The sequence below is a fragment of the Rhineura floridana genome, chromosome 10 (assembly GCF_030035675.1).
Source record: "Rhineura floridana isolate rRhiFlo1 chromosome 10, rRhiFlo1.hap2, whole genome shotgun sequence".
Lineage (NCBI taxonomy): Eukaryota > Metazoa > Chordata > Lepidosauria > Squamata > Rhineuridae > Rhineura > Rhineura floridana.
In genome coordinates, this window is record NC_084489.1 from 18,019,970 (window position 1) to 18,035,309 (window position 15,340).

Sequence of the window (15,340 nt, forward strand, 5' to 3'; positions counted from 1 at the left end):
GTGGAAGATGGCGTGGGTGCTGAAGATGGACGAAGTGATCGAGTCCGGGCTTGCGCACGACTTCGACGCCAGCCTCTCCGGCATCGGGCAAGAGCTGGGCGCCGGCGCTTATAGCATGAGGTGAGTCGAAGCAGTAGGGGCCTCTCGGGAGGGAAAAGGGGAGAACCGAGTAAGGGAAGGCTTTCCTCTGGCCATATGCTGGGGAGAGAACTTAAGCCACGCAGGGTGCGTCTTCCCTTTTGCCCTCGGCGCTGTTTCAGCGGAGAAGCCGCTCCCCCCCCCCGCTGACATAGGGAGCCGCTTAACTGGCTTGTATCGTGGAAGTTATGATCGCCTGACCCTGCTTTCAGAAAGAAGTGATAGGGTAGTAGGTCGTTTCTTCTTCTGCTATGTCTAAGGAGCCAATTATGCCTAGTGTGGTCAGAAGGGTAACTTTGGGCATGTGTGAGCAGGTGCGCCTTGCTGAAAGCAGTCTGATCCCTTGCCTGTTTCTGTAGAAGAGGGGAGGAATCGCAGCCTATGCCAAGATAAAGTAGTTCAGACAGAAGGGGTGGTGTTAGTAAAAGAACCCTATGTCATGCTTCTTCAGACGGTGCTGCTAACATTTCAGTTTTGCACTAAAGCCAGGACCAAGAAGTGCATGATGCTGTGTGGCAGGTACAAATTTTTAGAAGACCAGTTTTGGGTCCTTTTTTTTTTCCAGAAGTTGTTTCATGCTTAAATATATTGTTAAATGTAGATTAGATGTGTCTTTGTTCTTTTTCAGGCGTGCATGATTCCAAGAGTGTTTCCTTACTTTTTAAATGCACGTTAAGCGTAACGATCTGTATGTTTTTATTGTAAATAGAAGAAAGGACTCTGAAGTAAGTCCTGCAAGCTTGTCAGTTTGTTCTAGACATGGGGTGGACATAAAGAACAAGACAACATAAAGACAATGTGGTGTAGCGGTTAGAGTGTTGGATTAGAACTGGGGAGACCAGGATTCAAATCTTCATTCAGCTGTGAAGCTCGCTGGGTGACCTTGGACTAATCACTGTATCTCAGCCTAACCTCCTTGACAGATTGTTGTGAGAATAAAATGAGGATGGAAGATATATGTCACCTTGAGCTCCTTGGGGAAAAGAAGGAACATAAATATAATAATGAATGCTTAACTCGAACTATTGCACTATGACCCCATTCTCATCCCACCAGTAGCCAAATTAGCCCAAGTTACTAGCTGACATTCATTTTAAATGAACCATTTGAAATAGATGTCAGCTTAGTAATACTGGTTTATTTGGCTACCTGTGGAGTAGGTATTCCGCACCAGTGCAGGGAGGGGTGGAGGCCCTGCCTTGTTTCCTTAACTGGGCAGATGTTGTCGACAGAATTCTTTGCTGCCATTTATTGTTGCTGTTGTTAATGAAAAAAATCAGCTAAAGGCCTGGAGAAAAGTAAGTTTTTAACTGATAGTGAAAGCTAATAAGGGTCTCTGCAGACCTTAGCTAGAAGGGAAGGAAGTTCCATAGTTGGCGGGGACTATATTGAGTTAGTCCCCACCAGATTTCAGTGTGTAGGCAGGTACATATGGGAGAAGGCATTGTATTGGATACTACGTACTGAGCAGTATAATGCTTTCTACATGAACACAAGCACCTTGAACTTGGTGTGATAGCTTTTAGGCAACCGGTAGAACTCCTTCAGAATTAGTGTAATGCATTCCCAAATTCTGCCTAGCTGCAAAAGTCTGCACTAGCTACAGTTCTGGGCCATCCTTGAGGGTGGCTCCTCATAGATCACGTTGAAATAAACCAATGTTGAGGTTACCATGCCATGGATCACTGTGGCCAAGCTATCACTGTCCAGGAATGGCTGTAGTTGGTGTACCAGCTGAAGTTGGTAAAAGGTGCTCCTTGCCATAGAGACTACTTGCACCACCATCAGCAGTGATGGCTCTTGAAGCACCCCAGGCTACACACGTACTGTTTCAGAGGGCATGGAATACCATCCAGAAATGGAAGCGTCTCAGTTCTGGAACAATAAAATTGCCTATCCACAGTACCTTATTAGGATTCAACTTATTGGCCTTCATCTTCCCTACTGTGGTGTCCAGACACTGGTTTATTATACTTGCTCATAATAATTTTTTAACCTGTTTGCCACTGACAAGTCCTCTGCCTCACCCTCAATCTTTCGCCATGCTCAGGGATGCACACATTTGGACCCATAGCTCTGGTTGCTGCCAACCCTCTCTCAATTCAGAAAGGGTTGGAATCTTACTGTTGATGTCAAGTTGACCTTCAGAAGTAGCACATGGTTTGATGTCTTTGAAGCACAGCAGTCAGCTATTGGTTTCTGCTTGTTCTTTCACTTTGGGTTAAGGAGGTGCCCACCAGAGTAGTTGTGGACTTCATGACATACTGTTCAGCACATACATTCTTTTTATATCATAACTGCATCCTAAATATTTTAGAAACTGTTTCCATAAATGTCATTGGAATTTCATGTAAATGTAGCCACTATTTCCTTATCTTTAGTTCTCAAGGGTTTCAGTATGTCAAGGCCTACTGTGATTAACCTAGTCTGTAAACCACAACTTTCTAGGAATTTGGCCTTTTCTGATGAAGTAATCAAAGAGCAGATTAATCTGTTCACACTTTAATGTGAGCTCATCCAGACAGTCATTCCAGGAATCATCTTGCAGATAAAAAAATAGTAGCTTGGTTTGCACATAACACAAACCATGGCTTGTTTAACAAAGTACAAGTTTCCCCACAGAAGATCTAACAAATAATGATTTGTTTCATCAAAGTTTGATTTGTTTTCCACCTGCTTTGCCTTGTGCCTTTATAAGTTGGCCAGTGTTCAAGCTGGGGTGGCCAAAGAAATCATGGTTTAGAAAGGCTGTTTGATTCACATGCAAAACCAATCCATAGTTTGAGCAAACCTAGGTCTGTAAGCCAACGACAGACCATGGTTTCAAGTTATGGTTTGTGGACAGTAAATAAACCATAGTTAAGCTGCTGAGCAGGATTTAATAAACAATCTTTTAGTGTTATGTGCAAACTAGGCCTCTCTGAATTTAGCAATATATTGGTTTATATTAATGTGTCAGGGTAACTGCATGTGTTTTGGTAGCATTTATATTGTTGCAAAGTCTATAAACAATATATATGCAATATAATGCAGTACTTAGACAGGATGTTAAGCTAATGACATTCAGAGTTACAAAGTTTTGAAATCTGATCCTAGAACATGTCACATCAGTGAATGCTTAGGATATGGCCTGTCACTCTATCCACACCATGTAGTTGTGCTGGTATTGTAGTTCTGTCACATATAAAAGCAAGATATTCAAAACCAAAGAGTGGCTTAACAAGAATAAATGCTAGTTAACAGTAAAAGATGGTTTACCTACTAGATTTTCAAAACTCTGTGTGTCTGAGAGGCAAGCTATTGTATTTGTTTTAGGAATGTATATCTTGCCTTTGCATAAACCTGAAGCAGATCAGAACAGTTGCATAATAAAAACAATGCAAAAGTAATAACGCATAAATAACAATGAGTTGGCACCCAAATATTCTTGAAAGAGCACCCAATCCATTTAAAAGGGAACAGTTATCAGATGTCAGTTACTTTCCCACATAAAGTTGGCAGGTTAGTTTGGAAGATTGTGGAGTTTATCCTACAAAGAGAGTGGCTTCTTTCAGACAAAAAGCTACATTATTGTTTGGATATAACAATAAACCACAGTTAACTGAAAACAGAAATGAGAACTTCTGATCTCTGCATGGCCAGGCTGGAATAGGGGAGAGCACATGAGCCTGAGGCTCATACATGTAACCGTAAATCATAGTTCAGCATTATATCTGAACCAGATTGATCTAGGAATGTGTGGAACTTGCCTGAGAAGTGTTGTTCCTGTTTCCTTTTCCATCTTCAGATTAAAATTTCCAAAGAAAATCTCACCTGGTATTGGAATTCCTCAGTATTTTGTTCATTCCTTTAACATTAGAAGATGAGTGTTTCTCTTAGGTTTACTAGCGGTTAGCGTATTGCCCCTTATTCCAGATGTTGGCGTTCAGAGCACATTTCCTTCAGTGTTGAATATTTTCAAAGGTTTGAGATTCCCCAGGAGTTATTTTAGCTTGGTTATCCAATGATCCAAATTCCCCTAAGGTTAGACTTGTGTGTACTTGGTGTGGATGTCTCTGGGCAATTGTAAGTTGCACAGACCCGCAAGAAGATCGTCAAGCCCATCTCTTCTTCTGACATATTTTCTTGTCTAGCAATGCTGCTGTGCCATTAATAGTTATGTGTGGTGTAAGGAAGAAATTCAAGTGGTGCTTTCAGGAAGCTGTTGCATAGAATTGAACATTGGCCCAGTTCACACATCACAGTGAACCATAGCTAATCGCTTAACTGTGAATACATAGATCACTCCCACCTACCAGGAGCAATGAAGCATGAACCTTGACCATCGTTGTGCTTTGTTTCACTCCCAAACACGAGTGGTAAGCCAAGAACAAATCTGGTTTGTTTGACGTGAAATAAATCATGATCCCTGGTTTGGACATAACTAAGCCAGGGATCATGGTTTGTTGTTCACACTAGGTGAGAAACAAAGAGGAGATGGTGGTTTGTTGCTCCCATTAAATATGGTTTTCTGTGATACATGAATACTGCCAATTTCCCCCTCCATTCCTATTCATAATATGTACAGATTCCTTTGATTAAAAGACTGATAGGAATGTGCAAGGCATCTCTCAGAAATTCTGCTAGTTTTATGGAATTGCTTCAAATTTCATTTTGGCCAAGGTTTGGTAAAACCAGGCTCCTGCCACCATCAGCTGTCACGTGACAACAGCCATTACATTAGACTGCAGAACAGAAGGAATGGGAGACTCCTTCAGCAGCAGAATAGAGACACCAGCAACTTTTGGTGCCTCTTCTTGAATTTTTTGATCCCAGCTGGTCATTAGAAGAACTTGCATCTTGCATTGCAATCCAAATGACTGTGGAGTGGCAATCTCACTACCATATCCACAGCCCTGCTTGCTTGCATGGGACGTGGAGGAAAAGGCAAGTTGCTGGACCAGTCTGGAGCTGGTGCAAGAATCAGGTCAATATCATCACATTATGGCAGTGGGGCTGGCTCAGGATCCAACGGATCCCTGGCTAGTTTATCCTTTCCCTCAGAATGCCAACTTTTGCGGGTTTCTGTAGACTTTGCCCACCTTCCCATTTCACAGGTGGAAAGGGGTTCTGCACCTGTGGAGAAATGCTGGTGTCGCTCTAATACATTCATCCCTCCCATGTTCAGTTACAGCCCAAGAACGTCTATGGGAATTTGCTTTTTTCATTTATCCATTCCAACCCATTTTTCTTTTTGTCTTTTTATATTATAAACTTGAGGACAGGGACTTTCCATTTGTTTTAGTGATCTGTAAGTCACTCCTGGAACCATTTATCACTGAAGAGTGGGATAAAAATTCTTAAATAAGTAAATTCTAAGAGAATCTATACTACAGCTGTTGATTCCTTTTTGATTTCGACAAGACAACATCAGCATAACTCCTGCTACCACATTCTTTCAGTCCATTCTCTTTTTTGAGGTTTAGTTATGGCACCAAGTTGTTAGTTTAGGGGTTATCAATGCCCGCCTAAAGTAAGAAGCTTGTTTTGTGGTTATTTTCTCTCTCTGACAATGGTGTTCATGAATTGTTTTCTGTTGAACAGGTTTTTAAAGTGCAAGTTGGTTAGTGGTGAGTCTGGGATGGGGAAATCATCAGATGATGATCTGTAGTTGGATCTTCTGTCTGGGTAGTTCAAATACCACACATGTGTTTGTGACTAAATCTGTCCCCCTGTGTTAGTACTTCAGGATAACCTGCCAGAACATTCTGATAACCACAGATGGTGTATAGCAGGAAGGTGGCTGTTTAGGTAACTCAGTTCTATTCCGGTTAAGATTTTATCAAGAATTACCAGTACCTTGGGTTTTACTTGGGATCACTAGCTAATATATCAGTTAACGCTTGTTGGCTTACATTGTAATAGGCTGAAGGTTTCTTTATACTAGATAAATTGTGTGTTTTGGGACACTTGATTCAAAGCAGTTTTGTGTAAACTGTATTGGGTGCATAGTGTTGTTCCCAGCTATCTGTTATACTGTCTAGTCTAGTCGCCTAGAGTGTCCACTAACCTGGACAGATAGGCGACCAACAAATAAAATTTATTATTATTATGTCTTGTTAATAATCTAAAACGTATTTAATGAGGATTCTGCTGCTGCTTCCAGTTTAATTTTACCAGTTGTAGTCTGCCCTTTCTGCTATAATGATTTTTTAAAATTTATTTGAAGGTTAAAGTCACAATTTTGATTCTAGGACAGCTTCTGAAGTTGGCACATGATTTGTAAATTCTACTTAAGGTGTTCTTTATAGGTTTATTTATCCGGAGAATTCAGTTGAAAGCCTTATTTTGATAACTAATGCTATATGTTTATGATCACTAACTTAGTACATAATGAACAGTAGCTGACTAGCCACAAAGTAAAGATTGAAAGCTAATGAGTAAATCCTTAGAGATTTTGAAGAAGATGGCATCTTGCCATGTTGTCTGGGGCTCTTAAGCAATTAGTTTGTTTGTTTGTTTATTTATTTATTTATTGTATTTGTATACCGCCCCATAGCCGAAGCTGTCTGGGCGGTTTACAGTAACTAACTAGTTCAAGGGAATATTTATTTTTTAAAAATTTCATCACTTTTTATACTGTTCCTGTAGTGTTAACATTAGGTAACTATGGCATTGTGTATGAGGAATTGGTAAGAATCGAATAAATTAAAACGAGCTGAATGTATAGCTTTTTTTTCATTGGGACAAAAAAGTAGTTAAACAATTACGGTGATCACTAGTAATTTACAAAATATTTTTCTTCACTGTGAAGTTTGGTTGTAATTGTTGAATATTGTCTAAAAACATAGCACTGATCACGCTTGGTATGAGGGACAGAGCTGCATTGGTGGTGGCACCACCACCTTTTAGGGATCTTTGTCAGGAAATCCAACGCACCACCTCTTGTGTTTTGGAGGCGCTTTGGATGCTTTTTTATTCCATAAGACTTCATGTGATGATTTCTTCTTCTTGCTACCTCTTTCATTTTTGCTGGTGCATTTTTAATTTGTTTGATACTGTGTAACTTTTAATTGTTTTGGTATTTCATCATTTTTTTTAATTGTAAGCTGCCTTGGGGAAAGAAATTAAAGGTAAAGGTGGTATAAAAAGGTGGTATAAAAATTTTTCAGTTCAATAATATTGCTGAGGTTTCAGTATACATTTAGAAGGAAAACAGTATTCAAGGCTGCCACTTTCCTGGTAACAGGATTGCTACTTCCTGCTGGTATGCCACTGTCCTTCCCAGTGAGTAGTTGCCGTGTTGCTAACATAAACAGAACTATGGCTTCTGAGATCTAACACTGTGGCCTTTTCTCATTTCAGTGATGTTCTGGCACTGCCCATTTTCAAGCAAGAAGACTCTAGCCTTCCACCTGATAGTGACACAAAACATCCACCATTTCAATATGTTATGTGTACTGCAACGTCTCCAGCAGTCAAACTGCATGATGAAACCCTTACTTACTTAAATCAAGGTTAGCATTGTTCCTCTGAACAGACTTCTATTACACTTGTTTATGGTTACCATTTAATAAATTGTGAATGTCTGAAATAAACGTATATTATAATTTATATAGTAGGTGTACAAAAATATTTGCTCTGAGAAGGGTAATTATAAATAGCTGTGCTTATTTTAGTGTCCTGGTATGTACAGGCATAAAACAAGTAAATGCTGTGAATATGCATTAGGTTTTAAAATTATGAAATTGAAATACAAACATTTCAATTCACAGGAAACGTGGTGTTTGTGTAAGGCTGAACATATGTGACATGATGAGCAGTTGGCTAATTCCAACATAAGACAGAATGGTGTCATATGATAGCATTCTTTGTTCCTCAAGAAGGAAAGAGCCAGGCTTGAAATGCAGTAGATAAGTAACAGTTGCAGTCAAGGTTAATAGTATTGCTAGAAAAATGTAGTTCAGACCTCGAAGAGGCACTCATGTGATTTAAAGTTTTTGGTGTTGTGGGGTATATTCAGGTATTGGACTGTATTTACTAGGCTCTTATTTCAACATAGAATTGCATATACAGTTTAATCTTTCTCCTTTTGGAAAGTACTTTATTAATCTGGTATTAGAGCACAGAGACCATGATTAAGTAATAGTAAAAAAGTATTTGTCATGACTCCTATTTTAATCCAGAAAACAATAATTAATTAAATTTAGTGTGTAGTACAGGATATACTAGGATAGAATGTAGGATCTAAAATCATCCCATTGTTAATTTTTGAAAGATCTTAGACCTTTAACATTATTCATGCATTGTTTTCAACTCAAAACCTGCTGGTGCCTGAGCAAAAAAAAGTCTATAATGAAAGGTTACCCCATAATATATTATTATGCTAAACATTTTTTTAATGTTTGGGATCATTTAGTCATGTTGGATGTGCAGTGTTTTGCAGCGTGTACTTTAATTGAGGTCTACCTGATGCCTTTACTCTGAGACATTCTCAAGTTAAAAAGAACACGACACCGTAATAGAAGTGACATGTTAAGAAAATGCATTCCTTCAGCTTTGCTCATAGATATTGTGATACATTGCTCTTATAGTTGCATTTATACTTGCTTTTGGATTTTTGTCTAGGATGAGATTTAATCCATATGTTTATTTTTTTATGTTGCACAAAACTGCTGTATTGATATTTGTTTTAATGAAGTATTTTAACAAATCGGAATCAATGTTCACTCTCCTAAATTTAATGGTAGCTTGATAAAAGTGTCAAATTGTCACATAAACATTCATAGATTTATTTGTGTTATATCAGTGAGAGAAACATTAAAAAGAAAGTAATTTAGAAGTTTATTTAATTGTACCTCTGGTCTAGCATGATTTCAGCCTGATAACTAGCAGTCCTCTTTTAGGTGGGTTTCCATTATTGTTTTTCTATCTCTTGCAGTACATTTAAAATCAGTGGTTGCATACAGGTTTGTTAGAATTGTGATGTCCATCCTGAATTTTACATTGGCTGTCTATAAGAGTGTAGGCTGAGTTTAAGATGGCACTGCTGATATTCAAGACTCTGTATGATAAATGCACATACGCTGCACACATGCTGTTGGGAGATCAAATGTTCACATCTTTGTCATGGCAGAACTTTTAATATAGAGTAGATGTCTTCCAATCTTAATAACTATTCCTTCTTTCCCACCTTTGCAAAAGGGCCTAGAGAATTTTCTTTTCTCCTTGTGCTAGAGTAGGTTTTCCATCAGCTAGCTTTCCCACTGCATATTTTTCCTTTCTCATTCCACTTTCCCCCTTTTTTTAACAAAACAGTTTTAAAAATTGTTTTAATGCAATGTGTCACACTTCAGGGTATTTAAAAGTATTACAATAAAGTGTTATTTTTGCCAAGGGGGTGGAGTACTACATAAATATATATATATATATTTTTCCCCTCTGAAAGGTCAGTCCTATGAAATCCGGCTGTTAGATAATAGGAAAATTGGGGATATGCCAGAGATCAATGGAAAAATGGTGAAGGTATGTTGGTGACTCAGTCTTGAATCCTGTCTTTTTGTGATCCTGTCTGACTGTTGGGGCTGCTTCCAATGATAACATTTCCCTGCTTTGGCTATTAAAAATGCAGCAAGGTGAGAGGGCAACTCACTCACTCACTCACACCTTTGTAATGATAGAAGGCTCTGGATAGGCCTGAACATCCCAAAATCCTGTATACAGCTAGGCTACCAGACATTAGAAAGAATTAATGGTGTGTATGGAGGGGGCATGTCATGTTCCATTTCCAACATTTCCTTCTTAAGACCTGAGCAGAGCAAGTAATGTCAAAAGCAGCCCACTTCTGAGTGGAATTGTTATGGAACTTGAAGTCTGCATATAATTGGTTAAACAATGTTCAGTACTTATTGTGCTTATCCTAAATACACTCAAGTTTTTAAAATAAATTATTTCAATACTTATGTAAATGAAAAGTAAGATCCCATTTTTACTGAATCTATATGTGTAGTGGGGAGTACTGGAGCAGAGGGCATCCTTTGCTGAGGTCTTAGCTGAGCACTTCAATATAGCTCATGCTTTAACCTTAGCCCTGCTACACCACCTCATGTGTATTTGGTTTTTTCATTGTATAAAAGCATGAAGAGTTGATTGTGAGGAATCTTCAGGCATACATAACAATTAATTCCCTTTTTGTTAGCTAGTCAGCTGTGGGAAGGAAAAAAATCTTCTGTGATAAGTCTCATTGTTCACAATACGCTGTGTAACTTGGGTACATGTGGGTAGATGGATTCGTTAAAAAAGGTTTTGTACCTGCTTACAGGGTGGCTTAGTACTTATGATGGTGGCAAAGTTTTCTGTATTTGGAATGAAAATCTGAGCTTTCAGGGCTTGTAATGCTCACCAATTTGGACTGGCTCAGAAAATCTGAGCTGTTTCCCATTTCAGGGGAAATAGTTCCGCTTATTTCTGAGCTAGTCTGACATGTGGCGGGGGAGTACCTATCTATTCAGTACCCAAACAACCTTCACTTCTTACTGGTTACCTGTATTAGCCTAAAATCCCTCTTGGATAGGGGAAAACTGATACAGAGACTGAATTATGGATTTCTGAGCACCTACAGCTTCTTCTAGTCATAGCAGCTGTGAATGTTTATCACCTGAAGAAAAACATACCCTAAGCTGCCTGGCAAGTGGGTGAGGAAACTCCTGGCTCTCATGATTCCCAGTCCTCCAATCTGCTGACGTTACCTGAGACTTCTAAATCAGCGTTAGGGCTGTAGTCGACAAAATAACTTTAGAGTGAATGTCATAGGGTACATGAGCCCATTTTAGTTGAGCTATACAAGTATGTTTCCAGCCTGGTTGTTTACCTTCCTTCTTGGTTTGTGAAAGGAAAATGGAAAAGGAGAATAATATTGGGGAGAAGAGAATGAGGTAGGGTTTTACCTTAAACTGTGGGGTTATTCAAAGTGCACATTTTTGCACAGACAAGCAACCTGCTTGAAGACGAAGTACAAGTTTATGATTTAAAGTACAAGTACTGAGGATCTTACTGATGGATTTACTGAGCCTGTAACTGATAGGTGACATTTTCATTATTGTGCACACTGATATGATATTTCCATAGTTTTAAAATAGATTAGGCAAGCATAGCCAACTTAGTGTCTTCCAGATATTGTTGGACTCCCACTTCTGTCAGCCATTGCCAGCATGGCTAGTAGTCAGAAATGATGGGAATTGTAGTCCAGTCATCTTTGGAGGGTACCATGTTGGCTACCCTGGATTAGATTTTCATTGTATCTTGCTGAATCCAGATTACAGTGTCTAATTAAGATAATTTTTAACTGGTTCTGTTTTCTAAAACCTGTACAGACTCATTTATTCTCTCTCAGGTCAGTACCACTTTAGTTCTTGTGTATCCCCCTCCATTTTTATATTGTTCAACCCCTTCAGCCTGTTTAGACTTTCTTCTTAGGAGCCAAGTACACCTTTTTCTCTGGTGGGGTAAGGTACTCTTGGAGTTCAAAAGAATCCAATACTACTTCTCTAGATTCTTCTAAGTTTAGTGTCACCCTTACAGAGTTCACATCACCAGGGAGAGAATCATCAAAATATTTGTAGCTAGTCTAAAATTAAGGTATTGTAGTTGCTCTAGAGGTCACCCAAGAGAAGCTCATAGCTTTATATACTCCTGCATTCCTCCGAAAGGAAGCATAGCTCATGTTTGTCAAATTACATTGCAGTAAGAGAATTTGCGTGGGCATAGAGTTGGCAAATGTGTGTCACTTCTCACTATACACTATATCTTTATCTTATTTTTTTTTACTTCATCTTTTTTGTTAGAGTATTATAAGAGTTGTGTTCCACGACAGAAGGCTGCAGTACACTGAGCATCAGCAACTGGAAGGTTGGAAGTGGAATCGCCCTGGAGACAGATTACTTGATTTAGGTAAGTGTATTAATTCATGTAGCTTCTTCATCAAGAGCTGTTAACTGTTCTGACATACCTTATAGTAAAATCTGAATCGTATCTGGTATAGATAATACATTAGCGCATAGATTTCCATGAAGGCCATTAGAAATTCTCTTTATTCATTTGGAGATGCCCTGTTAATAGCAATGCCACAATAAGTAATAGATGGTGAGAACCAAGCACAGAGATTGACTTTTTTAAAAAAGGCTTAGAACTTTAAATAAAAATTCTTGCATGTGCTAAGAGAACATTATTTAAGTTGAAAGTGTGCAAATGAAAGCTTCATTGTGTTGTTTCCCTAAAAGTTGTGTTTATTTTACAAAGATATTCCTATGTCAGTTGGAGTAATCGATATAAAGACCAATCCAAGCCAGCTTAATGCAGTTGAATTTCTGTGGGATCCTGGAAAACGAACATCTGCCTTTATTCAGGTTTGAAGATTGTTAGCTTGGAAAATGATGGTGCTCTTTAGTGTTGGGAGATAAATTGTGGGCTTTAGTTTTGGAAAGAGCTGAAACTCTTTCCTATGTTCTTCTTAGATGTAATATGTCTTTCTCACTTTATTGTATCCAAGAATTCTCAGAATTGCTAACATTTGCAAAATATAATGCTATCCCAAATGAATCTAAGAGCCCTGCTGGTTCAGAAAAAGGGTGAAAAACAAGGCATAATAGCAACAGTTCATTCTCCCCATCCCCTCATTTGGCAGTTAGACATTTGCTGCCCCTAAACCTGGAGGTTCCATTTATTCAGCATGCTAATTGCTCCTGATAGACTCGTCCCCCATGAATTTCTTTAATTCTTTTAAAAACATTTTAAAGATAATTACTTGCCACATTTTGTAGCAGTGAATTCCTTAAGTTGAATAGTGCTTTATATGCCAGTAGCAACAATTTCTACTTTAATTCAGAGGTAGTCCCTCAGTCAACATCTCTGGGACAGAGAGAAGTATAGAGACATATCTTCACTTGGAGATAAAACAGGTTATAACTTCTTTACTTTTCATCTCAAGAAAATTGTGATAGTGACAATTGAATGCTACATTGTGGCTTTTTCTTAAAGGTACATTGTATCAGCACTGAATTTACACCTCGTAAACATGGAGGTGAAAAAGGAGTTCCTTTTAGGATTCAGGTTGACACTTTTAAACAGGCAGAACCTGGAGAATACACTGATCACCTGCATTCTGCCAGCTGTCAAATCAAAGTTTTCAAGGTAAGAGATTTAAATAAAGAGTGGTGGGAAATTAGCATAGAAGAGGGGCTTGCAGTGTTTATTTTTGACATAATTTTTAAGGCATGATTTCTGTGTGTAATTTAATTTTTAGCCAAAAGGGGCAGATAGAAAGCAGAAAACGGACAGAGAAAAAATGGAGAAACGAACTGCCCATGAAAAAGAAAAATATCAACCTTCGTATGACACTACAATTCTCACGGAGGTAATAATATGGAAATGTCTTTATTTGCAGAGAGAAATGGTACAAAGTATGCATGACATACTTTATATAAGTAAAGTTAGGGTCTCAAGGGGTGGGTCATAAGCTAAATATATCTAAAAATAGGTTTTTTATTTGATACATGTCTTTGATAAAGAAACAAAGACCTGTAAGACTTAGGATCAAGTAGAAATAGATACTTTCTTTAAACATTTACTATTACTCAGATCTCATGTACATGTCTGAAAGCCCTTCAGTGCTGAAAAAACTGTCTCAGGATATGTTATCTTCTTGTCCAGTTTGGGCCCACAGCTGTATTTTTGAGATAATTGTTTTATGGGCAGAGCCTCGCTGGGTTCTTGCATTTCTTTTTATTTAAACACCAGTGAGTTTCCTATAGCTTTCTAACAATTGCAGAAGTTTTTAAAAAGCTTTTACATTTTCCTCACTGTATAATGAAAAGAAATTGATCCACATCTTTGGTGTTTGTCCAGATGAGGCTTGAGCCTATAATTGAAGATGCAGTTGAACATGAGCAGAAAAAGTCCAGCAAGCGGACTTTGCCAGCAGACTACGGTGATTCTCTGGCAAAGCGAGGCAGTGTAAGGGACTTCTGCTTACTTTTCATTGTGCAAGTTATCTTGTGCAGTGTTAGATATAGGACCAATTTCCATCATCCAAGATCAAAAAACAAAGATTTTGTCTTCCTTGACTTAATTTTGTTCACAGTTATTTACCCAGAAATTACTTCATGCTTGTATCTTAGTGAGAAATGCTTCCTAAATCTAACACGTAAGAAAAATGTTAGCAGGCCTGTGACTCTTAATAAAAGCAAGAGCTTCATTTTACACCTGAAATGGCTGTATTGAATAACTGTGTTCTTAAAAACTGTTTTCTCGTGTGTAATTAACAAAATGAGAAGTAGCAATATCATAGAGTTAAGATGTATTTTTCTTTATTTCCACATGCATGTTTCCACAAACAGTGGTTTTTCCTGGCCCTGTATTTTGTCAAACTATTTGCAGTAATAATACTTTGCTTTTCTGTTAACTGCCTTTTCATTTGTTATCTTGGTATAGAACAAGTTTAAATACTATAATGTTAAATTTCTAAATGGTGTGGTCATGTATTTGCTTAAGATGCAAATAATTATATGATACACTTGTGAATATACCAGCGGACAGTTTAACAACGCTATATATGCCTTCATTCCTCTTTTAATAGATTTTGAACACAGAATAAAATCTGCCTTTTCAGTTCAGTAACATGAAAGCAGCCGCCACTAAGGGTCAGTTCAAGTATATCCCGCTGCTAAAAAGTCCTTGGCCATACTGATAATCCATTGGAAAAGCAATGTTTGAGCTTTCCTCCTCTATGAACTAGTACTGTTGAACCGCAGCAGGGGTCCTGATTTGATTTGCAAGACTGTTTTCTCCAAACCACGGCCACCTTCCCTATATATGTCTTATTTATTTACCGTATATAAATATTTACAAGCTACCCGCTCATATGAAATATCCAGGTGGTATACAACAATATATACAAATACCTTAAAACATAAGATACATAAAAACAATACAAAATAATCATAACCGTGGCTGGCTCATATTGAAAAAAGTATAGCTGAATAGGCCTGTTGGCATTAAAAAAAAAATCTTTAAGAGACATTTGAAAGCTAGCAGTGAGGATGCCTGCCAGATCTCTGTGGGAAGAGTTTTCCAGAGCATGGGACTGGCAACACTAAATGCCTGACTTCTAGTTGAAGCTTCTGAAAGAACAGGCCACTTAAAGTGTGCTTGCAATTATTCCTTTGCC

General features: G+C 38.3%; 1 protein-coding gene across 3 annotated transcripts in view; it reads left to right on the forward strand.

The window, feature by feature from the left end:
- UBP1 (upstream binding protein 1) overlaps positions 1 to 15,340 on the forward strand; it is a 44,991-nt gene continuing 29,651 nt past the window's right edge. For 2 of the 3 annotated variants that reach the window (XR_009758083.1, XM_061586170.1), the window contains exons 1-8: positions 1 to 120; positions 7,483 to 7,634; positions 9,566 to 9,642; positions 11,961 to 12,066; positions 12,415 to 12,521; positions 13,153 to 13,305; positions 13,418 to 13,528; positions 14,020 to 14,127. Coding sequence is in view for 2 of the 3 variants with exons in the window: in XM_061586170.1 (XP_061442154.1) it covers positions 8 to 120; positions 7,483 to 7,634; positions 9,566 to 9,642; positions 11,961 to 12,066; positions 12,415 to 12,521; positions 13,153 to 13,305; positions 13,418 to 13,528; positions 14,020 to 14,127 (927 nt within the window). In the remaining variant the exon portion in view is untranslated. The remainder of the gene's footprint in view (positions 121 to 7,482; positions 7,635 to 9,565; positions 9,643 to 11,960; positions 12,067 to 12,414; positions 12,522 to 13,152; positions 13,306 to 13,417; positions 13,529 to 14,019; positions 14,128 to 15,340) is intronic. The other variant, XM_061586171.1, reaches the window with a different exon arrangement.